The sequence below is a fragment of the Schistocerca serialis genome, chromosome 7, assembly GCF_023864345.2.
Source record: "Schistocerca serialis cubense isolate TAMUIC-IGC-003099 chromosome 7, iqSchSeri2.2, whole genome shotgun sequence".
NCBI lineage: Eukaryota > Metazoa > Arthropoda > Insecta > Orthoptera > Acrididae > Schistocerca > Schistocerca serialis.
This window is the reverse complement of record NC_064644.1, coordinates 293,270,781-293,286,055: the sequence shown is the minus strand read 5'-3', so window position 1 is coordinate 293,286,055 and position 15,275 is coordinate 293,270,781. Positions and strand designations below refer to the sequence as shown.

Genomic DNA, 15,275 nt, shown 5'->3' with positions numbered 1-15,275 from the left:
TGCCTTACCTGTGTCATATTGTATATTGTTTTTCATTCATTGTGAAACAAGGAAAAAATTTGGATGGTGTATATGCCTAAGACCTTTAATAGCCCATACTTGGGTTTAAATAACAGTTGAGATTGCAATAACATCTGTTTATTATGACCAGTTTCGGCTTCACTTTAAAGCCGTCCTCAGAATTTTTAGGTCCTCTATGGCTGGTGCTGGCGGCTCCTTGATTTTTCACATGACACCACAATCAAACACTGCATCACATCAAAAACTGAGGAGTGCCAGTACCAGCCACAGAGGACCCAAAAATTCAAGGATGGCTTTAACATAAGCCAAAACTGGTCACAATAAACAAATAAACAAACAGTCTCGACTGTTATTTAAACCATAGTATGGCACCAGATTGCTACACTCCACAGACAGTTTATGTTTAATAGCCTGTGTTTGACTTTGAATGTAGATGGTACATTTCTTTGTAAATTGTCTTTATTTTTTTTTACAACTTTATAATGAAGTGATGTTCTTTGTGAAAGACATAAACATCACACTGTTCTTGGCAGGGTGTGTGTGTGCTTCAGTGGAATTGCTTTCACCATGCAAACTGGCTGGATTTGGTCATTCATAAACATCAAATTCCAGATCTTGAACTTACAACACACATGTCTGTTATATAAGATACCAGTATCTAGATTCTGTGACAGCTTTCATTATCTTAGAAAAAAGAATGATCTGGAAACATAAGCACACACAAGTTGACTATGATTTTAACAGAGACTTTATGCCACTTGGCCACTGCTCCAGCGTCTTGATTTCCGAAATCCAGCAGCTCCATTTCCATAACTATGGGGAAAAACCAATTGCTGCTGCATTGTTAAAGACTACTCACATCATTTTGCAAGCAACCCATATCACAACATTCTACACTGAAAACCTCAAAACGATCATCCTAGAAAGAATTTTGTTCATAATATCAAACAACAAAATTGACAACAGATAAGTCATTACTGCACTGTTGTATAGTTTTTGTACCAATAAAGCAGCCTGGATGGTTGAGGATTGATGAAGATGCTTCGAAGACATATGCATGTTTTTGTGTAGTGGCAGTTACTCACCTCATTCTTTGTTACTCTATCCCAATCAAGCAACAAGAATTCTAAGCTAATGTTATCCAACCCTTCTGCTCCTGCTGGAATGTCAAATACAAATGATTCATTGAATACTGGGTTGAGGGTCCTTTTCTTCACATGTGTCTTCTTCTTAGCTATCCTCTGGTTGTTGTACAGTAGGTACATCTTTACATAGGGATCTGAAAAGTGAAAAAGAAGCATTACTTAATATGGTCATTACACTATTGTAATTTATTTTTAACTTTGCGTTTTAACTTGAGACACAGAAATGGAATAGACTGCTTTCTTGTGGAAAATTCAACCACTTATCATGTAATAGAGACTATAATATTCAGATGATAAATTTAATCCTCAAATCTTCTCAGGGCATCAGCTGATTAATAATCATATTACTCAACTGACATCCAGAGAAGTAATCATCAGTGAAATGTAACTCTTTGCCACCAGGCACCCAGGAAAAGAGGGCTCCAATTAGGCTACTCCTGCACTGAGACTTTCCCAAAAGCCAGACAGTTATAATGTAACTAAAGTGTTTGCTTCACTCTGAAAAGTTTGCTGTTTAAAGCTGACAGACAGTAAGAAAGACACAGCTGAGTCCCAACACCTGGTAACATTTAGACAAAGCACAGGCATTCCTTTTACAAGTGAATGGGTATCTTGCTGGGTTCTTTTTGGCAACTCAGGAATGCAAAACTGGAAGTAATTCCTAGCTCTGTCCATTACTAAATCTGATGTAGAACCTGATGGCTAGCCAGCAGCCAATGCTGAGAGATGCAACAATAAAGGGCCAACCTGACAACAACATGGGAGTTCCTATGATGCATGCCATCCACTGCCTGGAGACTTTTTGATTCACAAGGTTGATAATTTTGTCACTCTATATAAAGACTGGGAGGCGTGGTAATGCAGTGTTGACAATTCGTTGGGTGAAATTGCAAATGGAGTGCACCAATGACAAAGATGATCTGATGTGAAATTCACCACCCTGGAGGACAGAGTGGGGGACAAGGAATGAAACTGCTGGGCAAGGGCAGCCCCAACAGGAATCAGTCAAAGAGATAGAGAGACAAGAGAAGGAAAGAGATTGTGAGCAAGAGGAGAGACAGTTGTGAAGATAATGATTGATTGATAAGTGAGAAGAAGGCTTAGACATGCCTGAGAAGTGATTTTTTTTTTTTTTTTTTTTTTTTTTTTTTTTTTTTTTTTTTTTTTTTTTTTTTTTGCCCCCCCACAGTGTTACACTTTACGTTCTGGGAGCATTTCAGCCCATAGATTCCTTGCAGTCCAATGTTTTAATAAGCAATCAGTTGCATTTCCTTGTCTGATCTAAGCTCCCAAGAAGTATGCTGACACCATCTCTGTAAGACAATCACAGCAGGCAACAGTCACTGGGCTCAGCCACTGCAATGATCTGCCTAAAGGGATTCCACCAGGGTGTCTCCTCAAAGCCACAGCAAATGCCCCTCCTCCACAACCTCCACATCCCCCACCCCCCTCGCCCACAAATAAACACACACAAGAGGTGATCAACGCATTGTGCCAATATTGCATCAGCCAAAAATGCTTTCATGTGAAACACACTACTTGAGTGGTGAGATGAAATGGTTCAATTCCCCCTCCAACTTGAACATTTATTGTGTCATGTCTGTGCCGCATCAGATCAATCCTGCGGCTATATTTGTGTTATGCTATGTGACTAATAATAAACTGTTCTGCAAAACATAAGGATGAGATAGATAAAGTAACATTACATATTATCAACTTGGTGGAAATGAATGAAAGTGTAGAAGCACATTGCCAGAGGTCTCCCAGTCAGGCACAGAAAGCTGGATGTCATGTGGCAGAAGGTCAGTGTGAATGTAGCACCAAGTGGGGCTGGCCTTACAACATGAGGCCATTGGAGGAATGGCAAAAGTCAATGTGTGCCATTCAGTGAGCAATTACGGTGCACTGTTGTGGTGCCCTTCATTACAACATGGCAAGGAGACAACTTTTGAACGACTTCACATGGGTAAGAACCATCGAGAAACTGAAGAAGGATGAAGTTTGATGAATGTAGCACAGGAGTTTGGTATTGTTCACAGCATTGTTTCACATGCAGAGGGAGCGTTCTGAGCCACAGGCACTGCTGCTATTTAATATGACTGTGATACACACCATCATATTCTCCACAGCGGCACATTGACTGCATCAGGGAGGTCTCTTTGCCCAATGACCTCGGTGTTGTGTTGTGTTTTGTTTTGTTGTGTTGACACCCGCACATTGGTGGCGATGGTGCAAAGAACTTGGGGACTGGACCAAAGAGGAATGGAGATGTGTGCTCTTCTTGGATGAGGACAGATTCAATGTGAGTAGTGATTCTGGTTGTACCCTCATATATGGATAGGTGGTAACATGCAATACATGTATGATCATTGGTGAACATGATCAGTTTGGTGGTCCAGGTGCTATGGTGTGGGGTGGCATAATGTTGCATGGGCATAATGACCTCCAAATCTGAACACAGTACATTCACCAGTTAATGTTATAGTGACACTGTATTCCTTCTCCATGTGCATGTGTTCAGGATTGTATTTAGATCTGACTTCACCTTTTATGGATGCCAATGTGTGACCACATCAAACAGTGCAGGTGGAGGAGCTCTTGGAACAAGAGGATATTTGGCAAATTGACTGACTTGGCTGTTTCCCTGACTTAAATCCCATCGAACACATGTGGGATGCATTGGGAGACATACTGCTCCACATCCACATGCACCAACGACCATCCAGCAGTTGTCAACAATGGAAAGCCCAGCCACAAGAATTCTGTACCAGCCTTGTTGCTAGCATGGGAACACATTTCAGAGCATGGTGAACACACCCCACTAAGAAGCATGTTGTACCTTTTTTAATGTCCAGGGAGCCATCATAAATCACAATGACTTCATTGTAGTTATTGACTTTGAATAAAAGTATCCTTTCTGTTTGTTACATTGTATATTTCTTTCAGTTACCATCAGTACTATGCTGTAACAGTTCTCTCTATGTCCAAGTTTCATTAAGTTATGTTATATGGCAGTGACAGATCTTGCAAAAGTTATTTTTGTTCTTAAGTTTTGCTCACCAGTCTAATAGCAATAACAATAATATAATAATAATAATAAATCTTTCAATGCATTTCTCATATTTGAATTTGCAAGGTTAATTTGTGTTTGTAATTTATAAATTTTCATTATTTTTATCCTATTGTTTCTTATGAAGCCCAGATAATCAAAATTCTTTGTTATTCAGATTTTTTATTGTCTTTGACAAACAGTGGTTCATGAATGTGTTTGTTTTCTAGCTCTAATGAACTTCTTACTTTTCATTTTGACTTGTGGTTTCAGATACAATTCTCTTGAAGATAACTTCACATTTTTTCAGGGTAATGAACATAAATAAGAGAGTAACTCTTTAGGGTAATCTCTGTATGTCTCATTTCTTAATTTTTAAGTGCATACTTACTTAAAAAGGCATAAAATGCATGTTCTGCCAAATTTACCTTATTCTCTGAGTTGATAATAATAACAATAAAAACAAAATACACTTGACAAGGTTGCATATTTATGTCCTGAAATATAAGAAGTCTCACACTTTTAAAGACTGCTTGTGTGTTACTTTTTAAAAAAGACCCATCTGTACCCTGTTCCGCAGAAAAATAAAGTGCCAAAATAAACTCCAGTGTCAAATTCTATGCTAAAACAATCTGTCAGTTTGACTCAATGGGCAATAGTGCCACAGAAGAGGAGGTGCTAAAAGGAAATGAATTTCAGTTTTTTGTTTTATTGTCATATAACACAAAAATTTTATGGGAAGCTCTTGAAACTACAAATGCCAAAAATGAAATTAGAAAAAGTTAATGAAACTATACATGGTGCTGCACAATTCTTACTACAGGCTTCTAGGAGTTTTAGAGGGGTCTAGAAGCAAGAATTTAGGAGTAGTGACCTGATGGTGTTGAATACACAATTTTTGTTATAATAAATAAGGAAAGCAGAATTATATTTTTCAGTCAATTCATGATATCTGCCCTATATTAGTGGGAGAATGAGAGAAACATTTGGAGAATTACTCTGCTAGCAACATTGCTCTATTAAGGACTACCCTTTGATATCATAAGAAACACAGAGAACATTCTCAAACTTTAAAAATGTATTCAAAGCCACATCCCAGAGAATCAAGAGAAAAAAAGGAATATATTGTAAGATTCCACTAATTGTTGTTAATAAGGTGAAATAATTATTGATAATGCCCAAAATCAAAGACGAAAGTTTGAATCGATAAGCGGTACCTATTTTGGTGTAGACTCTTCTCTTAGATGCACAACTGATGTACCTACTTTAAAGAGCATGTTTCCAGAATTTTAGCGCATATTTTGAATACTTTTCACGCATATAGGCACTTATTTTTGTTATTTTTAGTGCATGTTGTTGTGACACAGTTCCGCTGGTGGGATGAACTGTCTTGTGACTATCAGCAGATTGATATCATAGAGGAGAAAGCAGTAGTCAGCTTGTAGTCCAGACACTGTTGCACAAGTAAGTGTATTCAGAGTGCAAGAGTACTTCTTCAAGACACTGTCAACACAGAAGGCACCAACCAGTGCCTCTGACAGGTGAAGTTGAGAAATCTCACAGTTCCAGCAGAACTCTGGAGGAGCTGAGCAAACAAGAAAACCAGAGAATGAAGTCATTGCTGCCCTATGATGCCATGCTGGCACTCCAGCTGCTATGAGTCCTGCCACTGGAGAAATACTAACTAACTGACTCACATATATACCCCCAAAATCAGACCCTCACTCTTGGATGTTATCAGATGTCCTCAGGTGCTTGCTAACATTCTTTGTTCTTGACAGTATCCAGGTGTGTATGGCATACAAAATGCCACAGTCTACACCAGCCATTAACTTTGAGATGAAGCCCACTGTAGTACCAGATGAAGCAGCTAGCCACATTCCATGGACTGAGTTTAGTAGCTGCAGGTGTCCACCTGAACTGGACTTCATATGCTGATAACCTGGCATCTTCGCATCGCTGGGTCACCTGCCAGGTGACTTCCTTCTGGTGGCACATCCCTCCCCTGGTGGCACACTACACTGTGAGTGCCCCTCCGGGCCTCAGTCGATGAGTTACAATGTAAAATGTCCAAATCATCTGATCACTTTATACTAAGTCAAAATTGCTAATGATTAAATTTGTGTGAGGTTAGGCCGAACTGTAAAACTAAAACAGTTTACCTGATGGTTACTTTGTTTGCATAAGGCAATGTACCTACACCAAGATACATTATAAGGGTTGACTCATTGACATAATGTGAGACTGGGACGACTTTTGGTATTGTGAATCTCATTTCATGGCATTAATGAAGAAAATTTTCTTCAGTATTCTGTCTGAAAGGTAGATCACAATTCCTATCTTTATTCTGCAATATGGGAATAATTCCAGAATCATTCATATTTAGTCATTTCCTATGTTTTGTATTTCTTCTGATCCTGTCTTTTGAGGGATTTTCCCTCTTTTCTGTGACTGTACGTGTATTCCTCCCTTATCTACTTCACGTCTTCCCATTTATCACAAAGAAATAATTACTTGGAAGTTTTGAAACACAGAGATTCAGAAAATATTTTAGATTTATGCCTGTCAAACCTGATCCACTGGTTTAAGCATCTCTTACGGAAACAGTTTTGTGTGTTTCACTACTTAATTCTGTCCCTTGCACCTTCTGACACTTTTAGTTTCTATGTCTACAAATCCTCATCCAGTTTTCTCAGAGATCTCATGGTACATTGCTCTTCTATCCTATCACCCTCACCCCCTCCCATCCCCCAACCCCTTTCTCTGTTTTTCTCTTGCACAAAATACAACTAGCCCTAACTGCACCAGCTCCATCTCTTTCTGGTGCTGCATTTGTATCATTTTACTCTGCTGGTGTTTCCTCTCTTAGTCTTTACCTCCTTTCCCTTCATCTTCATAAGTTGATCCCACTTTGTCCACCAAAGGCAGCCACTCTCCCCAGCTGGTCTACAGTGGTACACTATGTAGCTTTGAGTGCATTATGTGTCCATTTACTCTTAAGGAGAGTTTAATCTATTATCTAAGCTACTATATTCGAGTTCTTGTTCATGAGATCAAGGTGTCCACTCTACAGTGAGTGCTTGACTTCAGTCAGTTCGTAGAATAAATGAGTAACAGTTATATCAAGTATGCGTGGAAGCTGAGGATCTGTATTTCCTCAAAGAGTAAAATTACTTTCCATTGTTATATGTGACTGCTGCTGTTATAGAAGCTACATTTTATTTATAATTATTGGAAGGAGTAATGGTGACCAGTCACTGTATAGTTGGGGCTTTGCATGAGCAACATACGCATAACGGAATGGGAAAAATATACCAACAGCAACGATGAAACAGGTGGTTCTTTCAGTGATATAATATGCATTGAAACAGGATTAAAAAGGTACCCAGAAACTGATTTTTCAGAAAAATTGTTACAATGTAAATCACAAGTACTAATAATTGTATAGTTAATCAATATTAGAATGATTCAGAAATCAGATTTGTAAAATATCTAAGACATGTGAATGATAAAAAACACATTTTGACTTAACTTGTGCTTTTTTAAAATATTGTCTCATTTATCATGTATAATATCAATCTCTTTCCATGTTAATTAGTATGTCAAACATTTTAACAGATACTTACTGAGCTTTTGTGTGAGAGAAAATAGGATTGATGAGACATATGTTCTACTGATTGGTGTATTAAATTCAGTACCCTTAAAGTGCGCAAGTAACACACTATACAGAATGCAACAAGAAAGAAGAAAGTCATTATAGATCCATGCAATGATTTACACCTTCATATAAGTAAAAAGTAATAATGAAGGAAACAAGTTACTCTTGTGTCTGTCAGTCTGAAATATCTTGAAAAGTCTGAATGGTTACAGTGAAACTTAATTTACAGCTATTCTGCATTACTGAGTACTTTCAAAGTACAAAAGAGGGCAATCAAAATCATAGCTGGTACGAACATTAGAGATTTATGTGGTATTTTTAAGAAAAAAGTTAAACATGCCTCCATTGCCCTGTATCTGCAACTTGGAAACATTACAGTTCACCAAGAAACACAAGATTAATAAGGAAAATTAGAAAACTCATTCACATATTCAGAATAATTGCAGCAGACAACAAGACAATCTTCATGTTACGCCTACAAACACAAGTGCTTGGAAAATGGAACCTATCATGTGGGGATAAAATTCTACAATGAATTTCTTAATACTATACAGTCTATCACAGATGTAAAAAAGTAAAGACATATATACAGTACTGCTCCATTTATTCAATAATAGTATATTCTGGTGATGTATAACAGTAACAAATGTTCCACTTTGCAATTTATGAATTAAATGTGGAATTATGGCATGCTACATAATAGTACACACCAATTTTTTGAAACCTATGAACCCATGAAATAGAATGTGCATACATAAACAAATAATGTACAGCCTCAGGTTTATGATTAATGATATATGCAGTATGTTTATGATCCACTGGACCAGTGATGATGATCATTACGATAGTAATTATAATACTAATACTTTTCGTTTAAAACTGGTACAAAACTTTGGATGTGCATGCACATACTTGTGTGTGGTTATCAGAAAAGATATCTCTGGATGTCCAACTATATTACCTGCTAGTCCAGTAACATCCATCTTTGGCAAGTTTCGTGCCTTGAGTACTACAACAGTTAGCCTGTTAGCTGCTGGCTGCCAACACAGGGAGACAAGTATTTCACCTCGACCTTGAGCACGTATCTGAAATACACATTGTGAAGTTAATAGTGAAAAGCCTATTGCATTTCTATGTAAGATAATTTAGAGTAATATAAAATGCAATGGGTAGTCAGGTGGACATACAACTATTAATTACTTATGGTTGGAATAGCAATAATATAAGGAAAATGATAGGTTACTACTCATCATAAAACTGACACATTAAGTTGCAGACAGACACAAGGAAAAGACTGTTACACATATAGTTTTTGGCTAAAGCCTTCTTCAGAAAAGGAAACACACACACACACACACATTCATTCATTCACACAAATGAGCACATATTCCACCCACATGACTGCCATCTCCAGCAGCTTGGACCAGTAGGCAACTGTCACATTGAATGGAAGCAGCAATCTGAAGGAGGCGTGGTAGGGGAAGGGATAGCAGTCTATGGGGGAGGGGAGAGTGCTGTCTGGTGGAGTGTGCAGGAACTAGAAGGAGCCATGACAAGACTGCTACCAGGTGCAGTGTTGGGAAGCTATGGGACAGGGACAGGGGGAGGATGGGGAGCAGAAAAGGAGTGGAGAATTGGCAGAGTTGTCCATGTGATATTCATTGGACTTTTGCATGTAAACACATGCCACATCAGTCCTTGTAGAAGAGAGCTGTGGTGTTGACGTGGTGCTGTTGTTGTTCCTGCGTAGTGATTTGTGAAGATGGAAAAAATTGAGTTTCGACCAATGATTAAGTACTTCATACAGAGAGGTATGAAAGCAAAGGACATTCATGCAAATTTCCAGAATACACTGGGGGACTCTTCTCCTTCATATTCAACTGTTGCCAAGTGGACAAACGAATTTAAATGTGGTTAGGAGAGCTTAGATGATGATCCACACAGAGGTTGGCCAAGATGTATCCCTACTCCAGAAATTATTGCAAAAGTGCACAAAATGGCCATCATGGAGGATCACCAATGGAAAGTATGTGAAATTGATCACACTTGCCAGATGTCATCTGAAAGGGTATATCACATTTTAACTGAAGAATTAGAAATGAAAAAATTATCTGCAAGATGAGTGCCGCAACTCTTGATGCTGGATCAAAAATGTGCAGTTGCCATGGCAAAATTACATGAACTAAGGTTTGAATTGTTGCCACACATGCCTTATTCCCCTGATATGGCTCTGTCAGACTTCCATCTCTTCCCAAAACTGAAAATTTTTCGTGGTGGATAAAGATTCACTTCAAATGAAGAATTGATAGCGGCATTTGACAACTATTTTGCAGGCCTGGAGGAAACTTATTTTTGAGATGGGATCAAGGCACCGGAACATCATTGGGCCAGGTGCATTAATCTACAAAAAGACTGCATTGAAAAAGTTTCAGTGATGAAAGTACTTTTTTTCTATTCCATTCCGAGACCTTTTCTAACCACCCTTGTAATTACCTATGTATATGCATTTCTAAATTTCTGTTTTCCCTGTATGGTAGTCTTCACTAACAGCTAAAATATGTTTTTAGTTCTGAATTTCAGTAATGATGGGTTTATGCATCTTTTTAAATGTATCTGTTAGTAATTATTGGAATTTTGACTCCTGGAAGTAGCTTCTGGTCAGTCTTTTTTTATTTTTCAGTTGCAGAAGAACAAGAAGATTGGCTTATGTGATATTTCTATCACATTTAGACTTTTTTTTTGCCCCTCTACTTGAAAAAATATGTTTATAGATTGACAACTTGTATGTTTTGTTTGAGGGCACTATGAATAACATAATTTACTAAAGTTAGTAACAATAATGAACAAAGCATTTCAAAAGGAAACTAAACGCTGGTGTGAATCGTCCATAGGAGACCTTTAAAGCTGTATTCAGATCTCTGTGCTCTACTGCAGTATGACAATTTAACAAAGAGATAGATGTGAGTTCCTGTTCTGAATATTTCAAATTGCCATAGGCAGTTTGAACATGGAAAGATCTCCAGCAATGATGACTAACGATAAGACCAACATTTTAAAGATAAAATTGAAAAGCAGTTTGACAGAGTGAACTTTAATATGTTTGTGTCAAGCTTTTGTGCACTTTAACTGGCTGTTGTGTTATGAAATTACATATCATCTTGGGCAACACAGCTAAAAAGTGGCCATTTGTGTGTGAGTTGTGCCTCTGTGAATGTGTGTAGATAGGCACACACTATATGAAAATATGCCACACTAACCTAGCTTTTAGCAGTAATAGGTCTTTCATTAGGAGGAGAGACAGATAGGTTGGAGGGGACTACTAAAGAACGAGATGCAACCCGTCAGCTTTCACTAATGATGTCAGAATTTGCTAGATATGATTTATTATGCAGATTTAACAGCAAAGATGAGTATTCTGTTCATAAACAAAGGAGCGTAAGAGAGAAAACAGATGGTAAACATATATCACATCCAGTAATATTTTGAACATAGTGTTAAGGATATAACTTGTCCTAGCACTTCGGTAAAAAATAAAGAAAAAGGGACAGAAGTAACGGTAGCATGGAATCCTCAGTTGACACATATATGAGTTGTATCTCGAACTTCAGTCAATCTGTATAGCTTAACTGCAGTACAGGATACAAATTTAACGTACGTCAACTTCTGTGTTTTCACCTATGTAGGTCAACTGAAGTATGGGATACAAACTTTACAGGTGTTGTTTCTTTTGCCTCTGCTGCTACTAGCATTCTGTTCTTATGTAAATAGTATTACTAGTGAAGGCGAAAAGACCTACATACATAATATTTGTATCCCATACTTCAGTTGACCTATATAGGTACGTCAGTTCAACTACATGAAAGCGGAGAAAAATGACGCCCGTAAAATTTGTGCCCCATACCAACTGAAGTATATGATACAATATATTTTGCCTTTGATACTAATAGTATTGGCTGAAAATTATCATAGCCTTGCTAGCAGTGACAAAAAACCAACAACAGTTAAATTTGTATCCCATTCTACAGTTGAGTTGTATAGGTCAACTAAAGAATAGGATACTAGTACTAGCGAATGGGAAATAACGACATTTATAGCATGTGTATCCTGTACTATAGTTGACCTATATAAGTCAACTGGAGAATAGGGTACTAATGTTATTGAAGGCAAAAAACAGCAACATACGTAACATTTGTATCCTGTTCTTCAGTTGACCTATAAGGTAAATTGTATCAGTGTTACATATGTTGCTTTTTTCGTCTAGCCAGCACCAATGTCCAGTACTTCAATTGATCTGTATATGTCAACAGAAGTACAGGATACAAAGTTTACATATGTCAGTCTTCTTGCCTTCAGTAGTGCTAGTATAGATCAGAAAAAATTGTAGTGATACTAATACTACAAAAGTGAAAAAGAGCAACAACTGTAAAATTTGTGTACTGCACTGCAGCTGATGAACCCATACTTAATGCAGAACAATGAAATATGACAAAGACATACATCAAAATAGACAAATTTGGTACAACATGAAAATAGAAAACTAAAATTACCGTACCCAAACTCCTCCGGAAAAAACCAAAGCTCGCCTTGAAAGATGGCAAGGAAAATCACATACGTACACAAGAAACACAATATCACAAAAAAACAAACATACACACATACATACAAATATATAAACCCAGAAGTTCACAGCAATGAAATGAAGTAAAATAATAAAAAAATCCACACAAGAAAATTACCTAACATAAGAAAATGAAGAATGATGGATCAGTCCAAAAAAATCAAAATTAATATTTTAACCATCCTGACCAAACCCACCCTTTTCCTTGACTATCAGTTACCCTCCCCACCTGCCATCCCAACCTGAAATTAACTAACAAATTTTGGATGATACATTTGCCCAACACATTTAAAAAAAGCACTCCATCTTCAGGCCACAAGTGGCCCATCGGGACCATCCAACCGCCGTGTCATCCTCATTGGGTACACAATGCCTCCATGAATATTCATCTGTAGTGTTGAAATGCATCGTTTCTCCCTCCCTGCAACATTCTACACTATTGGTACAAGTCCCAGTTGATGAAGATCTGAATTCAATATTATGATTAACGACAAGATGCTGAAAACCCCTATTCCCCAAATCCCTGTACAAAGAAAAACCAGTGGAAATGGCTACAGAACCCTCTGCAAAATGATCATCCATTAATTTCACCAACACTTTCTTTGTTCGATTAGGAACTACTTTAAAAACTGCATCATCACATTCTGGACCTGAAATACAGCCCTCCCCCCCCCCCCCCCCCCCCCCAAAACCCACAATACCACTGCAGGTACCCCCTGTTGTTCTTGGTCTTGCCAAAATGAGATTCATCGATTTTGACTATAATACCAGCGCCCCCCCCCCCCCAAAGGCCCCCTATACTTTATATACTCCCCACAAACTTCCCTCCAAAATGAATACCAGTCCAAACCGGTGCACTCACTCACTCGACATCCACGCACACACAACTACACAAGATAGCTCAAACACCAACATTATGTTCTTTTTTTATATCCCTCCAGGCCAGCTTTGATTTCTCAGACCACGCTCCTAGTCTAATTGAACCCAGTAGTCGATCCTTGCTACACCTCCATATGAATAAATCGTGAGTAAAATGAGCAGACCCATTTATCAGGTGCATATGTTCACTGCACTCATGACATCAAATGTAATCAGCAAGGAGGCAAGATATTTGCAAAAATTGAATGGTTGCCATCATGTCAAAGTCCAAAGCCTCCTTAAGTCTTTCATATTCATGGGAATAGATAAATCCATACCTACAAACGAAAATGAAAAACTAAAAATTCTTCTAAATGAAAAGCTATTCTTCCAAATGAATAGGAAACAACGAATTATTTAAATCAATGCAAATGAAAAACATCTTACGCAATGCCTAGCACTGTCTTTTAAAAACACATTCATTTATTTCAAGTTTCAATGGTGGCGCTTATCCATAGTAGACAACCGATTTATCAGCTTTACTGTGCATGGAGAGCTGCATCAAACCAGTCTCAGGACTGAAGACCACAACAACAACAACAACAACGGCTCGAAAGTAGAGACATTAATATCTATGAGTTACCTATGACATCATTGGTCAAAGCCGATGAGTTGTATCCCGTTCTTCAGTTGACCCAGCTGGAGAAGGTTAAAAGGAATGGCAGGTCACTCAGGCCACAGCATGAGATAGTCCCAACTGTTTAGAGGATGATGGTAGTGAAAGATCCCCCTTGTCTTCAAAACAGATGCGGCCTTCTCATCTTAGGATCTGAGCAGTCTTCCTTTCCCTTTTAATTTTCCCCACCTATCCCAACTCTCCACCTCAAGGAAGGAACTATAAGTTCTAAAAGCTAGGATAGTGCCTCTTATTTTTATAGGTGGCTATTAGCAGTACTGATATTTTGCCTCTTGGAGGTCAGAAAATAATCTGTCTATTTTTCATCATCCCCCTCCCACCTCTATCACATAGAATGCACATAGCTTTGTGCTCTTGTTAACTCATGCATAATATTTTAGAAGTAATTCTGTCTTGCATATTACCCTATATTCCACCTCTCTCAGGTTCTCAAATCTCATCCAGTGCAGTCCCAAGCAATCAGTCTTTCCTTCTCATCCTGTCCAGTAAGTCTCCCCTGACCTAGGGTTCTGAGCAACTTTTCCGAACCCAACCCCTTTTCATAAACCTTGCCAGTCCTGTTCCTTCACCCCTCTTCCTTCCCCTTCACCCTTTCTGCCAGAAGAAGAAGCCACTCGCTCCGAAAGCTTGCAAACTATAATATCTTTTTATTAGTGTGTACTCCTGCTGCCACTTGCAGAGTAGAATTTCTTATATTTTCAATATACATAAAATATTTATCAGGTACCAAAATGGTGTAGTGCTATACTTGTTATCTACTGTTGCTGCACAACTGAACTCAGAACAGTTTGAACTGTATTTCATTTAAAAGTAGATAAATATAAAATATTTTGAATAAATAAGAAGACAAACTTAACCCTTGAGCAGGCATGCCGGCTCATAGTGTGTGCCAAATTTATATAATCGATGTATCCAATGTGTTGGCAACAATGGAGACCTTTGAAACTCAATGCACTCCTTCATTATTGTTCTGATGACTGTTGTCTGTAGTGCACTAATTGTCGATGCTCAGGAATTTGTTAAACAGAGAATTTAATGTAACACTGTCAGTTCTGGTGCACTCAGTGCACCATGCGACTGGTTATGTAAGTATTTTTTTACATCTTCAAACACAGTGGTTATTTTACCAACAACATTCCTATAGCCCATGTTCAGCATAAATTTTCATTTAAGGGCAAGAAAGCATTTAACTAATGAGGAACTCAAATGCCTCTTGACTGAAGATCCAG

General features: G+C 38.1%; 1 protein-coding gene across 1 annotated transcript in view; it reads right to left on the bottom strand.

Moving 5' to 3' along the window:
- The window catches only part of LOC126413024 (synaptotagmin-11), a gene marked incomplete at its 5' end in the record, with an annotated part of 183,747 nt that overhangs the window by 21,679 nt on the left and 146,793 nt on the right, over positions 1-15,275 (bottom strand). The window contains 2 exons of the mRNA XM_050082917.1: positions 1,107-1,300; positions 8,835-8,958. Coding sequence (XP_049938874.1) covers positions 1,107-1,300; positions 8,835-8,958 — 318 coding nt within the window. The remainder of the gene's footprint in view (positions 1-1,106; positions 1,301-8,834; positions 8,959-15,275) is intronic.